Source organism: Ambystoma mexicanum, chromosome 2p, assembly GCF_040938575.1.
Source record: "Ambystoma mexicanum isolate Mex_15411 chromosome 2p, UKY_AmexF1_1, whole genome shotgun sequence".
In the NCBI taxonomy this organism is placed as follows: Eukaryota; Metazoa; Chordata; class Amphibia; order Caudata; family Ambystomatidae; genus Ambystoma; species Ambystoma mexicanum.
Genome location: NC_090923.1, coordinates 1,295,831,755 through 1,295,848,888, shown reverse-complemented (window position 1 = coordinate 1,295,848,888; position 17,134 = coordinate 1,295,831,755). Strand labels below are relative to the sequence as shown.

General features: G+C 45.0%; 1 protein-coding gene across 2 annotated transcripts in view; it reads left to right on the top strand.

Moving 5' to 3' along the window:
* Positions 1 to 17,134, top strand: part of RAC1 (Rac family small GTPase 1) — a 208,895-nt gene that overhangs the window by 152,564 nt on the left and 39,197 nt on the right. Inside the window, exons 3-5 of one of the 2 annotated variants that reach the window (XM_069645624.1) lie at positions 2,046 to 2,163; positions 3,211 to 3,246; positions 3,635 to 3,697. In XM_069645624.1, coding sequence (XP_069501725.1) covers positions 2,046 to 2,163; positions 3,211 to 3,246; positions 3,635 to 3,697 — 217 coding nt within the window. The remainder of the gene's footprint in view (positions 1 to 2,045; positions 2,164 to 3,210; positions 3,247 to 3,634; positions 3,698 to 17,134) is intronic. The other variant, XM_069645625.1, reaches the window with a different exon arrangement.

Genomic DNA, 17,134 nt, shown 5'->3' with positions numbered 1-17,134 from the left:
TGAGTAGTTACTCACCATAGTGACTAGAGTACTCGTAGTCCATAGTCCTCAGATTCCCCCGCTAGTATGCCTATGGCCAATATGTAATGGGTGTAGCCAGGTACCATCCAATGTTTTCAAGTTTTGGGTTTACTTGAGCAAACATTTATGAGTTTTCCAATTTCACTGACAATTATTTTGGATGTTTTTTGTTCTAAAATGCAGGGGAGACCCCCACCCAATTCACTTTTCCTATATATATATATATATATATATATATATATATATATATATATATATATATATATATATATATATATATATATATATATATATATATATATATATATATATATATATATATATATATATATATATATATATATATATATATATATATATATATATATATATATATATATATATATATATATATATATATATAATTTAAATTTGACTGAAATTCCCCCCAAAAAGTCCGTCCAATTTTTAAAAGGTTTTTAGGCAAACCTTGTTGAGTAGAGACGCTGGAGATTGGCTGTAACCATTGGTTTCTTGGTTGTTGAAGTTTGCAATTCTTTGTTTTCATATGTGAAGGTTTGTTACAATTATGTGTGAAATTGTGACTGAATTCCTCCATTGCTTAACGTTCAGTTGCACATTTTATTGCTCTTCATTTTTACGAACATGTGGGCAAGGCTTTTTAACTATACATAGCAATTCTCAAAAGGGAATGTATCCTTGGCAGATGTCACGGCCCATTCATGTTCCTGTTAATAAACGAGGGCTCCTGTCATTAGTGACCAAGGCATCATGATGTTGGCTTTCTTGGAGTCTGAGATGATTGTATGTCTTCTAGAGCGTTGCAAGTCCTAGTACTCAAGGCATCTACTCCCTCTCCCCCTTACTGGTCTGTTTTTCAGGGCAGCTAATCGGGTATCCTGCAATTACTTAAATTTTGGCCTTTTTGATAAGGGACATTAGTGAAGGGAAGCTGTCTATTCAATATGGTCGTTGTTGACTTTGGCACAGCTTGATTGCAGCGGGCGCTGGCAGAAGCTTGTCACTTGGGTTGAAGTAAAGCTAAGAAGGGAGGAGCATTTGCTTACGTAAAGACGTCAATCTGCTTGAAGCAAACACGGTTGCATGCTTGCACTGCTAGTTTAATTATTCCCGACTTGCGTCGGGCCCTTACTACACTTTTGGTTAATGTCGCATACAAATGTTGGTGCCCATAGATGACAACGATGCTAAAGTTCTATTAACTTGACGTTTCACGTTCATCACTTATTTTAAGCTTCTGCATTAAATCTGAAAACAAAACGGCCCCTCTGATAAAACGTGTGCAATATTTAAGTCTAGCAGTAAAAGGGCTAGCAATCGAGTTTTCAATTCCGCAAAACGTGACGTGCAGTTTACCGGCTTTATGAACCCTGTCCTCGGGGCTTTTCTTGGTCTGACTGTTCTGGAGCAATATGGCCATCCTACAGTGTTTAAGTGTTACAGTACAGCTGGTATTCGGGGAAGTGCATTTTCCCTTTGGGAGTTTTTTAAGGGGTACCAATATTTATTCGCCAGCGTTTTTCAGCAAAGAGATTAACTTATTGATAATCATGCTACTGTCGTTTCCCAAAAGCAAAACAAGAATGCAGACTGCAATTGAGACAGACGTTTCCTTTCCGCATGTTGTGATTGCTTACAAGATAGTTTCTCTGCTAGGAGACAGGCGTTTGGATTTCTTATGGCGCAGGCAACAAGGAAGGGAATATACTGTTTTATCGTGTTGGAAGAAGTTTCCGCTATTTAAGGGGATGGATGACTGCAGATGTTGGATGCAGAATTGGAAGGTGTCTTCCCCTGTTTTTTTTGTATTTTTTTTTTTACTGGATTAAATGACGGGTTATAGATCATGGCCACCTTGGTTGCAATTAAGACTTTTACTCCCCCCCTGTAGAGGGTGGTTATACTACCTTAGTACACAAGCACGTAATGCATATAGTGAATTACTGCCCTAATCTCCATCCTAGTTTGCGAAATCTAATCATAGCTTTTTCTTTTTTCCTTAGGTTCGACAACTATTCTGCCAACGTAATGGTTGATGGAAAGCCTGTCAACCTAGGGTTATGGGATACAGCTGGGCAGGAGGATTATGACAGGCTGCGTCCTTTGTCATATCCCCAAACGGTAAATATGCTTGGAAAAAAAATGCTAAATTAAGTTCCTTTATGACTTAAGATTTAAAGCAATACACTGTGAAATGCAAAATGTGCACAGATACAGTAAATGGTCTTATACATGGATTTATAGGTAATACCTAGCTGCTGCTAGTTTTTTATCCAACAATTCACAATGGTAGTGTTGTGTACTCTTTGTACTCTTGGCTTAAAGCTTTGTCGTGACAACATTTAACTCTGTTAAACTGAGCATCAACCCCACAACAACTGTTTGAACTTTTTTGGGCCTCAACTTTCCTAAAAGTGACAATTAAAATGAAATTTATCAGTGAATCAATCTGAAATTTTGACCAACCAATTAGTCAATATTTCCTAAACCTTGGAGCATTAAGCACACTTCAGAGCGTAATACATTGTCTCGTACAGAGTATCCTTTTGTCTCTGCATGGCATATAGATGGACCACTGCTTGGTCAGTGGTGGGGCCTTTAAAAACCACAAATGGTTATTCGGGGATGAAGCTCAGCGTTATGGTAACAGAGTAGGAGTCTTATCAGTTGGTGCAGGACACTAGCCATTTTCGGGTCAGCAGGTAAAGGGGCAAAAACTACTCGTTGTTGCAATAGTCTGGTTTTGGGTAAATGCCCTTTTAAAAATGTTGAAAAGACTTAACATTCTGCTGCAGCTTACATGTATTTTATTTGAGCCACTGCATGTGCTCATGACATCCATGTTATGATGCTGTCAAATTGCATAAAAGCCTCCCAGATTTGTTAGTTAAACCATGGGCTACATTTACACATTTCCAAGAGGCACAGAATGGCTGTCTTTTCAACATTGACAATGGAAGTGGAACCGATGGTACTACCTGAAACTCACTGCCTCAATCACCCTGATTTTCCAAGATTATTTCCTGTTTTGCACCAAAAGGAAGATGCCCATATTTAAGACATCAATACTGGGCATTTAAATGTACCTTGTTTTTAATATTAACACCATAGCTGGAAGTGAGCAACTTAAATTTCAGATTCCATTTGATCCAAGATATTTTTTGCTAGGAATTAAGTCAAAGCTCCTCAGGTGCATCCATTTCGGTGAGTGAGTTGATCCCAGTTAATACCATGTTGCTTGCTGGGTGTAAAATGCTAGATCCGATTTTGGAGCCTCCAGCTCTAGCAATTGCTTTAATGTCTGGCTTGGGTGCGGACAGTAATTAGAGGAGCTTTTGTTGTATAATATTGCATGCCAAAGAATAATCTGGCTGTTAAAATTCCATTCTGCCCTATTGGAGGCCCACAAGTGAAATCAATTCTTAATGTGCACCTTATTCTATTGGCGTTTGTCCCCTCTCTGCCTTGTCGCTTGCTTCCCTTTCAATGACATGGTGATTCTGATTTTCTTTTAAATTGTGGCTTTAAAATCAGGTGCTGTCAATATTTGCCAATTCTCTCTAGAGACGTTTTTTATATTTTGTTTTTATAGGACGTGTTCTTAATTTGCTTTTCACTTGTGAGCCCCGCATCATTTGAAAACGTTCGTGCAAAGGTAAGAGTTACCATTTTCCCTGGTCTAAGTATCATTTCAACTTTTGACTAATCAGTGATGCATAGTAACATATCTTTGTCTCATACATGAATCTTGCACCCTAATGTGTATTCGGTGAAATGAATGGTTACTGCTATGACCAATTTTCATTCTTGTACTATTTCAATTTGATTAAGAAAAGGCTTTTTTTGTAAGGCTCAATCTTTCACCTTCCTGCATAATATAATGTTAAATGAGCCTTTAAATATACCATCTTAATCATACCTCGTAGTTACGGGGTCTTTTTTAAAAAAATGTTTTAAAGGGTCTGGTCCACGCAGGGGTGATTGTGGGGGCACTGATGTTCAGGTTTGGTGTAGAGGAAAGGGGTTCCTATTTTAGTATAACAACACTTAGTGTACCATATGTCTTAAAGTTTGAGCTTTCATCTGGACTTAATGCATTGCTTGGATAGCAATTTGATGAAGGTGAGATAGCTTCCACCCCTCATTTTTCTTGCTTCATCTGAGTGACAAATGTGTACTGCCCGACAACTATTTGCCCAAAAGGTGTTATTTTTACAGCCTCTGGAATGATGCTTTCCATCTGTCGTTTGGTGGAAAACTACGGTTTTCTGGTGTGGGAGAGGAATTTCATGACCACTGTCCATTAGAAGGAGAATTGCTTATAAATTTCATTTCAGCTAAAGTTTTTTTCATAGATTTAAAACATGGTACTGTTAAAAAGTTAAGCATTTTCGGGATCATACCCAGAACACATACATTGCTCTGTGTTAATCTCTGCATATCTGCAAACTACCAATGATTGGGGAGTCAGTGGAGTCAGCGGATCTTCTCCTTTGTGTTAGATTTACTCGACCTCTGTTTGATAGTTTGATTTCATAGTGGGTGGAGTTGCCGGGGGTGTGGAGGGGTGTCTCTTGGCAGGGCTTTACAAAGTTAGATTTCGTCCGCAGTGTTGTGAACAAGAAAGCTAGATTAGTGTATTCAGCATTGAAGTGGCTGCAGAAACCAAGAAACGAAAGCAAGAATTGTTTGAGAGGGTACCAGTGAACTGTGGAGAAGTTGGACTGAATACAATTTGCTTGCATAGGTCAACATAAGTATATTGCTAAAGGAAGTTGGGGGCACCCGTGGTATAGTACCAGAAGTGAAACTCGTAAAGGACCATGTAGAAAGAAAAATGTATTTCGTCTCAAATGCTTTTGATAATGGATAATGCAAGGAGATTGAAAAGAGGAAAGAGTGGTGTTTCCAAGAGGTGAATAAATTGGATACCCACGAGAGCAGAACCGTTTTAATGGAGATGGTACAGAAGTAGAACTGGAGTTTGTACCGGAAGGCATTGGGCACCCCTCTCAGGCAGTGAAGTAACGGCCACCTTTTCTCCCTAAAAACGACCAATGTCTCCTTACAAAAAATAAAGGTTAAAATGTGTGCAACAAAAAATAAGCACAAACACAGGAGCTGTACAGAAATGTTTTTAGAGCAGTGCCGCAGGGAAGGAGCACTAATATTGCCTGCTCTGGAAAAAAAGCTTTAAATGTGGACATGTTACTTTTGCATTAATTGCTTGGTGAAAAGTAAGGCTCACAAAATATAACTAACTGTAGTATGGGTATAGTGTCAACCTACCCTCTCTTCATAATTGTTGCCATTTATTTTGAAGTTACCATGACCATCTGAAATGTATACAACCTTTATTTGATCTTAAGTCTCATTGGATCATAATAAAACTGTTTCTTCCTTGGTTCATTCCAATTCAGATCCAATAAAGAATTGTTTTTGCTTTTTGTCTGAATTTGCTCCAGGTCTCCTTCCCACCTTCACTTTGTAGTTAATTTTCAACTTGTTCTCTTGCATGCTCTTGCCAGTGCATGGCAAGTAGGTATCTCTGGACCGTCAATTGGATAGATCAGATGTGCTCAGTCGATTTCAATTGTCTTCTAATACTAACATGTACAATTTCATACAAATCTTGTTCTATACAAAACATACTTTTAAAATTGAATTGTCGATGTCCATGTATTTTCCCTACTGGCTCTTAATAGATGCATCCTGGTTTATAGCAAAGCTTCACATTTTGGTGTGCACGTTTATAAAAGCCTACTGACCAGTTTCCTACCCAGTTGTTGGTGTGTGGATTTTTGTTTGTGCTTTTTCTTTTAAAGACTTAGGTTCCATGAGACCTAATGCCCCAATTTTTCAACCTAGATGAAGAAATAGTTAAAAATTTGTGTCCAATGTAACCGAGTTCGCAGCAACAATGAAAGGGTCTATTTTTAATACAAACGTTGCAAGCCGAAGAGACTTTGCAGCCAGAAGTAGCTGCTCTATTTCCCCCCCAAAGAGCAAGCCTTTGAAATGTTAGCGTTTGATTCACATGGGGAATGGAGTAAGACCCTGAAAAGGCAGTCCTTGGTCTGAAGACAAAACTAAGGCTTTCAGCCAAGTGCCTCACAATCTCCAAAAACCACCCTACACTGTCTGCTTCTGAGCCCTCTTGTTTGCAGAAGGCTTGAGGAGTTAAAAAGTCCAGGCACTAACATCTGAGGAGACTCCTAAAAATAGTTCCAAAGCGCATAACAGACACACAAGGGCCAGCAAACTGGTAATGAAATGGCACACCAAAATTCCTTCTGCTGTGACAATTTGTCCATTCTCAGACCAGGAGCAGTTTGTGTTTATTACTTCTATGCAAGGATGAAGCACAACGTCTAGACTATGCTGCCTTAGTGTGCCCCCTCATGTCCTCTGCCTCGCTAACCCCCAGGTACACCCATTGCCAGCTGGGCTTTGGTGGTTTACCCCCTACAGACGGGTCTGCCCTATTGTCTAATCTTGCCCTACCGGTATGGAAACAAGGACGTGGGCTTCTATCACCCCTCTGGGAATTCATAAGTGTACTAACGGGAATGGTTTGTCTTGTAGTGCTAGTCTTCCCTTTTCCTCTCAATACTGTCTTGCCACCCTCTACTTCTTAGTCTTCACTCTTTTCCTTGTCCTCACACTCCAATACGGTCTTGCTGCACCTCCTTCCTCTTCCTAGTTCGCTTACTTTGAACCCTTACCACCCCATAGCCCTCTTTTTCCCCATGGCCAATCTTTGTCTAAACCAAACCTACTGTAAGACTTCCTTGCGATCTTTAGACTCTGCTCCCCTGCTCCCCCTCTTTTGGCATCACATTTTCTTCCACACAGCTATGCAGTTCCAGGTGTTGGTTGCGCTCTTCTCTTCCTGTTTCAGGCAAGTTACTGTTTTTTTTTAAAACTTTTACACAACATCCATAACAAATCCCAATACAATCGGCGTATATCAAATACCACATGAAAAAAACACAAGAAAAGCACAACATTTTACACAGTACTATGTACACAGCGAGATATACGATACCCTAAATCCCCAACATCTCAAATACATCTCTCAATTACCCCCCACCCAACAACTGTCAATTTAAAACTGCAAAAATGTACCCCATATTTTCTCAAACAAAGCCAATTTACCAAGTCTCCTATACATCACTCTCCATATTTGCCAATTCATGCATCTCAGACAACCACGTCTCCACATTCAATGTCAAAGCATTCTTCCAGTTCCTCAATATTCTTTTACCAGTCATCGCCCCTCTGAACAACCACTTCTTCTCACTTTGAGTGAGATCATCCAAAGACTCATCACTCCCCAATATGATCACACTAAAATCCAAGACCGGGAGACCAACAATCACTTCATCACACACACGCGTCCAATCTCACCCCAAAACAGTCTCACCAGCCTACAATCCCGTAGCAGACGTTCCATCGTACCAATCTCACATGAACATCTCCAACAATTTGCACTCTCCAACCCTCTGTTACACATTCTCTCAGGTGTCCAATAAATTCGATTAAGAATTTTAATCTGTCTCGATCTTTCCGTGGGTCCCAGCGAGCACAACTTCACATTCATACACGTTTTGCCATAAGCCCTCTGTGATATCCGATTCTCCTGCCCCATTCCTCTCTTAAAGAATCATTCCCCTGATAACACGACACAAATGCTTTATACAGGCGACTGGCCAGTACCCCACCCGAACCCACCAAATTCCTTGCAAACGGATCCAATGCAATTTTCCTCTCCAAATCCACAACTCCAATCGCACGTTTAAGCTTCACAAAATCAGAGGGTCTAAAGTTTTCAATACCATATTGTTGCTGCAATTCCCTTGCATTCATCCAACGACCATTTGTAAACAGATCAGCAACCCACCTCACCCCACCCAGAAACCAATCTGCCCAAAAGACCACCTTGCCATCTATTTTGATAGCAGGATTTAGCCACACCGAGGCACCGGGCTCCCTCAAAGCGTCCACCTTGCCCTTCCAGGCGCTCCTCATGTTATCCATCAGCAAATCATGTCCACAACTCTGTCTAGAGACCGAAGTCAACACACCTCTTGGAGTAAGGCCCATGGAAACTGGTTTCAGCCTCTACCCAGACATCCTGCAAGTCCTCCACAAATGGGACCAAAAACTCTGAAAAGAAAGCCAGTTGGTATGCCCTGAAATTGGGCACCCCAAGACCACCCCTATGCAATGGCAATTGTAACTTCCACAACTTCAACCTCGGGAGCTTCCTATCCCACAAGAACTCCTGCAGCATCCTGTCCAACTCTCTCAAAGTCTCAGGGAACATTAAAGGGACCATACTCAAAACATAAGTAATTCTCGGGCTAGATATTATCTTTAAGGCATTCACCTTACCCCACAAAGAGATTCAAAAGACTCCATCTCTCCAGGTCTGTCCGCAAACCACTACACATGACCCGCGCATTTTCCTTAACCATGTCCCTTATCTCTGGAGTAAGCCAAACCCCCAAGTACAGCAATTTATCTGGACACCACCTGAAGCCCAAGTCCACCACAACCCTCCTATCAACAATGTGTCAAATGCATAATCTCTGATTTCATTCAATTAATTTTGTATCCAGAACAATGATGAAACGCCGCCATAACATCCATCAATGCCGGTATGGATTTCTTAAGATCACTAAGGACTAGGAGCATGTCATCCGCAAACAGCTAAATCTTCTGCGCTATCCCCCAGCATGAATGACCAACCACGTCCTCCGCCCTCCTGATAAACTCGGCCAGTGGTTCCAAAGCCAACACAAACAGAAGAGTTGACAGAAGGCACCCCTGCCTCGTACCCCTCAACTTTAATCCTCCCCGACCTCATACCATTGGCGACCACCTCCGCAGTCGGCTCACTATATAGTAACCTGATCCATGAAATAAACTTCATACCAAAACCCATCTTGCCCAACACCACGTAGAGGAATTCCCAATTCACTCTATCAAATGCTTTCTCCGCGTCCAATGACAAAACGCCACTATCCCCCTCCTGACCACTCGCTTTCGATACAATACTCAAAATCTTCCTAATGTTACTGGAGGGCCTCCTACCCTTCACAAAACCAGATTGATCCACATGTATCACGGACGGAAGCAGACGCTCCAACCTGCAAGCCAGCATTTTGCCAGAATCTTATCAACATTAACAAGACTAATGGGCCTATAACTGGAAGGCAGAGTAACATCCCGCCCTCCTTTCAAGAAAACCGATATCCGAGCATGTCGAGTAGTTTCAGGAAGTAATCCGATGGTCGACACCACATAAATATCTAGCAACAATCGTAAAGCCGAATCCGGCAGCATCTTATAAAACTCAGCCGGGAACCCATCCGGTCCTGGGGCCTTCCCAGCATTCAACTTACCAATCGCCATCCTAACCTCATCCAACGAAAAATCCCCCTCCAACAACTCCGAATCCACATTAATCCTAGATAGGCCCACCTTATCCAGAAATTCTGTACCTTCACCTGATACCTCCGACTCATTCTTGTAAAGTTCTTCATAAAAGTCTCTGAAAATGTGGTTTATCTCACCCGGATGATGATTTATACTGCCGTCATGCATACGAATCGACGGAATAGACCGCTCCGCCTCCCGCTTCCTCAGCCTATAAGCCAAAACCTGTCGCAATTTTCACCCTTCTCATAATACGCACATTTCAAATAGAAGTTACTCAGATCATTACGTTCATCAATGAGTTAGTTCAATTCTCTCCTTAACCTTTTAAGTTCACCCACCGCCTCTCCACAAACTGGATCCACCATCACCCTCCTTGACAATTCGGTAAGTTTAGTCTCCAACAATGCCTCCCTTTCAACGCTTTTTCCTCAGCCCACTCGAAAGACCAATTAAATGGCCCCGTATCGTAAATATCGAAGTCTCCCAGACAACACTGGGACGCATCACTCCATCATGATTACACTCCACAAAACAGTCCACTTCCTTCCTCAATGTCTCCAACACCTCATCCTTCTGCAGCAATGATGCATTCATCCTCCCAAATGTATGCACAGTCAGTGCATATCGCAGCCGCAATTACGAAACCTTATGCCCATGATCCGTCAAAAGTATGCTACCAATCTCGCACGTCTCACAACACTCCGTCATCCGACCAGCAGTCAAAAACATATCTATTCTCGAATAGACCGAATGTGCACCCGAGTAAAAACTGTACTCCCTATCCAAGGGATGTTCCAGTCTCCAACAGTCTTGCAAATTATGTTCCAACAGCAAATCCACCAAGGCCAAATGTCGGTCCGCACCACCCCTATAACGACTTCCACTCCTATCCACAGACTCATCCAAAACAATATTAAAATCTCCGCCCAACACAACATTCCTGGATCCCAAATCCTGCAATATTTGCGCCACCTTTCTGAAGAAGGAACCGTCATCCACTGATGGCGCATACATATTACACAAGGACACCTCAAGACCCTGCACATCAAGTAGCAGAGCAATTATTCTCCTCTTTGTCACACCTCCTTTAAAACCCTGATCGGGACATTCTTCCTGAACAAAACCACCACACCCCTCGATTTGGTATTAAATGAGGCACCGTAGACCTGCCCCACCCAACCTTTCTTCAATTTCACCCTTTGCCAAGTGAGTCTCCTGCAGGGGAGACACATCACCCTTGAGATCATTTAAGAAGCGCAAGATTTTCCTTCTTTTCTTGACATTATTCAATCCATTGACGTTCCAAGTCACCAACCTCAAATCCTCACCCGCCATGTTCACTGTACAATGTTCCCACCGACAACCCAAGCAACCATAAACAACTGAAGAGAACAAGGCAAAATGCACACACCCCCTCCCAAAACACCCAACCCACCCCCGCTGAAACCGATGCAGCCTGTTAGCAGCAACCACAAACCCAAGTAGTAATACACAAAACTCGTACCCAAGTCCCGACCCCCTCCCCATCAAACATGAACCCAAACTTAACCTTTTGAACACAAACCCCATCACTTCCCACCCAGCTTACTCCCATTGCTACAGAACCACAAGTTACACAATTGAAATGCTTCTCACTCCGCCCAAACATCTCCATGTATTGGGCCACAATCCCTATACAAGTTGTTCAAACACCACCTATTCAGCACAACACAAGTACAATCCCACCACAGCACCCATCAGCCCCCTGTCCCCCCATTACCGAACATCGGAGGAAAAAGGACACCATTCATACTCCAGGGGAGCCCAAATCCGCATCATTAAGAGATCAACACTGGCATCGAATGGGCATCCAACCAGCTCACATGAAAATCTCACGAACAGTCCCCCACCACCCACACACTGGAAAGTCAATGAGCTGGCCATAAGAAATAATGACAGATCATCAAAGACCCATCAACATTAATAAATCGACGTGCATGCACGCAAGCATGCAAATTGCAGGTTCAGAAGCTGCAAAAACCGGTTGTATACGAATTGTTCGTTTTACAACTGTTTGAATGACAATTGACCTTTTCACAATTGACTGAGAAGGTCAATTGTACCATATATGTGGGGGGAAACTCCCCACCCAACGCCAAACCCCCAACACATATATATATATATTTCTGAGGCTTGTGGAATCTGCTTAGATCACATGCTGTGCATAGGCCGACATCTAGTGGAAGCTGCGGAGTATTACAGTTTGTTTTTCGAAAGTCGAAAATGGGCGTCGACACAGGCGTGCCAGTAATACTATCCCTAGTGTGACGTCCACTGTACCCAAGATCCCTCACGCGTGTAGGATCCTCAGATTGTTTTTTTTCCGCCATACTGGTCGGAAGCATCTTGCGGAGTTCCCTGGCCTTAGCCATACTTTTGCTGTTATTATAATTTTAATTCTTATTCATTCCCTTCCCCACCCCAACGTCGACCCTCAATCTCGACGACGGCTGGAGAAGTCATCGACCGTCGACTGCTGCACGACGGATCTGGGCCTCGGTAGGCCGCTGGCCTCGGCCCGGGCCTAGTAGGCCGCTGGCCTCGGCCCTTACAAGTAGGGAGAGTGGGGGGTGGTACATACTCTTCACTCTTGATATATAGTTACATTTATATATATTCCTACACTTAGCAGCCCGCTGCCTTAAGGTGCGTATGGAGGGTACCCCTTTTCAATTCTGCCCCAAGTGCAATCGCAAATACCCTTGGGTCGACAGGCACGCCACGTGCAATCTCTGCTTGCCGAGGGATCACCCCGAAGCGAACTGCAGAGCGTGTAGTAGGTTTAAACCTAAGACACTTAAGGACCGTTCGACAAAGCGTTGGGCCCACCACGCCAGGCAGGAGGCCATGGCAGCGGAGGGCGCCTTCAGCGATGGCAGCGACGCCGTACTTTCGGACGGCGAGGGCATTACGGCGTCGAAAGACAGCCGACGAGCGCAGGTCCCCGACCTCGGAAGGTCGTCCGGCAAGGCGGCTATGGGGAAGACCCCCGGCGACGCAAGCGCTACACACCTAACACACACTAAACACACTAAGACCAACCGGACCTCGACGACGTCGACTTCCCGGAAAGAGGCACAAAAAGAACGGTCCGACTCGGTGTCCTCTGGGCGCTCTCGATCGAGATCGCCTCACGACGCAAGGCAATCATCCACTCTTGCCAAGAGTGCCTCGCTACACACACTAACGGAAGTTCGATCGTCGGGAGACGAAGACGACTTCCACCCCCAGGCCGCGCTCCAAGATACCGAGACCGCGGTTAACACCAGTGAGGCCCCACGCCCGAAGCACACAGATACCTTTCCAGACCCTCGACGCCAGGCGTCGAAAGTCTCTGGGGCCCCCAAGGGACAGGGAAAACATTTTTCCACGCACGGAGAAGGGGGGAAACAGCGGAAAGCACAGCCTTCCACCCCTGTAAAGCCTAAGCAGACAAGCAAACACAAGTCTACCCTTGAAAATAAATCACCTGCTAAAGTAATACCCTGTTCCAGGGAATGGTCCAGTGAAGACATAGACAGGGTTATGTCTAGGATGTCTTCCTTGGCTGATTTTTATGATAAGAACCCAGAACACTTTCTTTCATATAACCCTCAAGGGGCCACACCCTCAGGCTCCTCCGATCCTATCCCGCTAAGTAAAAAGCCCCGGGTCGAAAGACCTGAACCCTTCGAGGTTCAGCCTTACTCCACTCCATATTCTACTCCACTCCCCAGTTATCAGGGACAAGTTTTCCCTGAAGAGGACCAGGAGTTTGCAATTATGGAAGAACAAACCGGGACAGATTACTATGCAGAGGATGAGGACCTGGAGGAGGGAGAAGATGAGCAGGAAATTTACAGAGTAGATTCCCCAGTACAAAGCGAAGCCCCAGTTACTGACTCTCCAGTTGATAACCAGCCCCTCCTTAACGAGGTTCTCGCTCGAGCAGCGGAACACTTCCACATCGACACCCACGGTGTACAGGAGGAAAGGGACTTCGCGGAGGAGTTTGTAGGAGAGAGAAGACCGGTCGCTCAGACCATCCCTATCCTCAAATCCATCCAACGAAGAATAGATCCTTCCCTGGTGAATCCTAACCTCACCAGAGCTGTCAACCCCAGAATTGAAAAGATTTTCCGGGCAGCCCAGTCTGACCCTCTGTATATAAAGGGACATCTTAGACCAGATTCCCTAGTGGTGACCAACACTAGAAAGAGGGCTGGCACGCCCTTATCTTCATCAGAAGCTCCTCCCGACAAGGAGAGCAAAAAACTTTACGGGTTTGGCAGGAAGGTAGCCTCAACGTCCGCCTACCAAGCAAGGATTGCGAATTCCACCACCCTGTTGGCTAGTTACAATTGCCATCAATGGGAAGAGGTCGCGGCGCTCATTGCCTCTGCTCCAGAACCATTAAAGGGCCAGCTGGCTCGGATCTCGGCAGAAGGGAGAGCCGTGTCTGGTTGCATTTTAAAAGCAACTTTCGACGCCGCTGACAACGCAGGGAGATTGATAGCAGAAGGTACTGTTATCAAAAGACATGCGTGGTTACGGCAGTCGGGATTCAAGACAGAAACCCAGGCTTCTTTAATAGACAAGCCAGTGGAACCCGACCTATTGTTTGGGAAAGCGGTCGAAGACGCACTTAAAAATGCCAAAGATGAATATGAGACTCTCAAATCCCTTGGCCAGCTTACCAACAAACCCCCTAACCAGAGGGGGAACAGTAATTTTCGTCGCCCACGCGGACAAAATTCACAAAGAGGCAACTATGCCCAGGGACAGGGTACACAATGGAATAACAACCAGCAGTCTACCCAGAGTTACGGCAGGGGTAACAAGAGAGGTCGTGGAAGAGGCAGAGGCAGCCCCAACAAGGGAGGTGGCACGCCTCCACCAAAACAGTGACGCTCAGTTCAGGGTCCCTTGCCACGCAACCCCAGTAGGGGGACGCATTTCCACCTTCACCCAGGCTTGGGAAGGGATCACCTCAGACAGATGGGTGCTGTCAACAGTATCCGCAGGATATTGTATAGAACTACTGCAGCGTCCCCGGAACCATCCTCCACGACAGAGTGCACTCCCTAGAGCATCAAAGGATCCTTCTCGAGGAGATCGCCATTCTGCTAGAAAAGGACGCGATAGAACTCGTCCCAGGACACCAGGTAAACAAGGGTATCTATTCAACTTACTTCCTTGTGCCAAAGAAAGATTTGACAATGCGCCCAGTATTAGACTTGCGGCCTGCCAACAAGTATGTCAAGCCCCAAAAATTCCGTATGACCACGCTACAAGAGGTAATCCCCCTCCTAAAAAAGGGGGATTACATGGCAACCTTGGATATGAAAGATGCTTATTTTCATATTTCCATGCTCCCAGCGCACAGAAAGTACTTACGCTTCAAGGTAGACAGTCGCCACTACCAATTCAAGGTACTGCCCTTCGGGATAGCTTCTGCACCAAGGGTATTCACCAAGGTACTGGCGGTGGCGGCTGCACACCTACGCAGGGAAGCAATCCCGGTGTACCCTTATCTGGACGACTGGCTCATAACGGGGGAGACCCCAGGAATTTGCAGGTCAAACATTCAGAGGACTATCGACCTCCTCCACGAATTAGGCTTCTCTATCAACGAGAAAAAGTCAAGTCTGGTGCCAAGCACCTCAAAACAATTTCTAGGAGCTATCCTAGATACTCAGAAAGGATTGACCTTCCCTTCGGAAGAGAGAATTCGGAATATACTTCTGCAAATTCCGCATTATCAGTCAGGTCAACAGATAACAGTACGCAAAGCTATGCGGTTACTGGGCATGATGGCGTCATGCATTTACCTGGTCCCCCACGCGCGTCTGCGCATGCGTCCCATGCAGGAATGGTTGGCGAAACAGTGGTCTCAGGCAAGTGGTCATTGGGACGATCTAGTGGTCGTTTCGCCAACACTCTTACAGAGCCTACACTGGTGGACAAGAGAGAATCTCGCAAAGGGGAAACCCTTTTACAATCCCGAAGTACAAGCCGTGGTAACTACAGATGCATGCCTGACTGGGTGGGGAGCTCACCATCTCCACCACACAGCTCAGGGTCTCTGGTCTCACTCAGTAGCCAAGAACCACATCAATCTGCTAGAGCTTCTGGCAGTGTTCCGAGCGCTAAAGACGTTCGAGCCCCATCTACTGAACTTGTCGGTGCAGATCAGGACGGACAGCACGACAGCCATGTTCTATCTGAACAAGCAAGGGGGGACTCGTTCACCAAATCTGTCCAAGCTTGCCCAGAAAATCTGGATATGGGCACTCAGACGGAACATCTTCCTGTCATCGCAACATGTTCCAGGGGAGCTCAATTCCCTAGCGGATGCTCTAAGCAGAGACTCCCTCCCAGAAGAACACGAATGGGTCCTTCACAGAGACGTGGTAGAAGATCTCTTCTCTCAGTGGGGTTTCCCCACTATAGACCTATTCGCCACAAGCGAAAACAAACAATGCCCAGGATTTGCATCCAGGTTCCCCCAACCGGACTCCCAAGGGAATGCCCTGTGGATGAACTGGTCAGGGATGTTTGCGTACGCTTTTCCACCAACTCCTCTCATCAGGAAGGTGGTGTACAAGATGAACAAGGAATCGATGACGCTCATCCTAGTTGCTCCCATGTGGGCGAGACAACCATGGTTTCCACACCTACACAGGATGGCGGTGTGCGAACCCATCAGACTCCCAGCTTGGTACAACCTACTGTCCCAGCAACAGGGTCAAACAGTGCATCAGGAACCCAACTCTATGAACCTAGCAGCATGGCTCCTGAAGTCATAGAGTTTGGACATCTCAAATTACCACAGAGGTGTATGGACATTCTAAAGGAGTCCAGGAAACCAAATACAAGGCACTGTTACTTTGATAAGTGGAAAAGATTCGTTATCTGGTGCCAGAATAAACAAATCAACCCGGTTGATTGCACTCCTTCCAACGTTGTGACATACATGCTCCACCTGCTGGATGCAGGGTTGGTTTTTAACTCACTGAAAGTACACCTGGCAGCCCTCTCGGCTTACACCACATCCCATAACAAGGTCTCGTGGTGGAAAGTGCCAGTGGTTAAAGCCTTCATGGAAGGAGTAAAGAGACTTCACCCTCCTATTTCGAACCCACCGCCAGGATGGGACCTCAACGTGGTGCTAGCTAAGCTCATGGGACCCCCATTCGAACCCATGCATAAAAGTAGTCTCAAACACCTGACTTATAAAACGGCCTTCTTAGTAGCCATTACCTCCATAAGAAGGGTCAGTGAGATTCAGGCTCTGTCAGTGCAAGATCCTTTCTTTACTATCCACAAGGACAAACTGGTTTTACGCACACACCCTAGGTTCTCACCTAAATTCATATCCAAGTTCCATGTAAACCAGTCCATCGAGCTTCCGGCTTTCTTCCAGAACCCGCAAAGCTCGGCTGAGGTGAAACTACACACCCTAGATGTGCGTAGGGCGGTCCTATACTATGTAAATAAAACCAGACCGCTAAGGAAAACAGATCAACTGTTTGTCTCCGTAGCTACAGGCAGAGAGGGGGATCGCGTCTCTAAGGGCGCTATCTCGAAGTGGATTATCAACTGTATACAGCTGTGTTACTCTCTT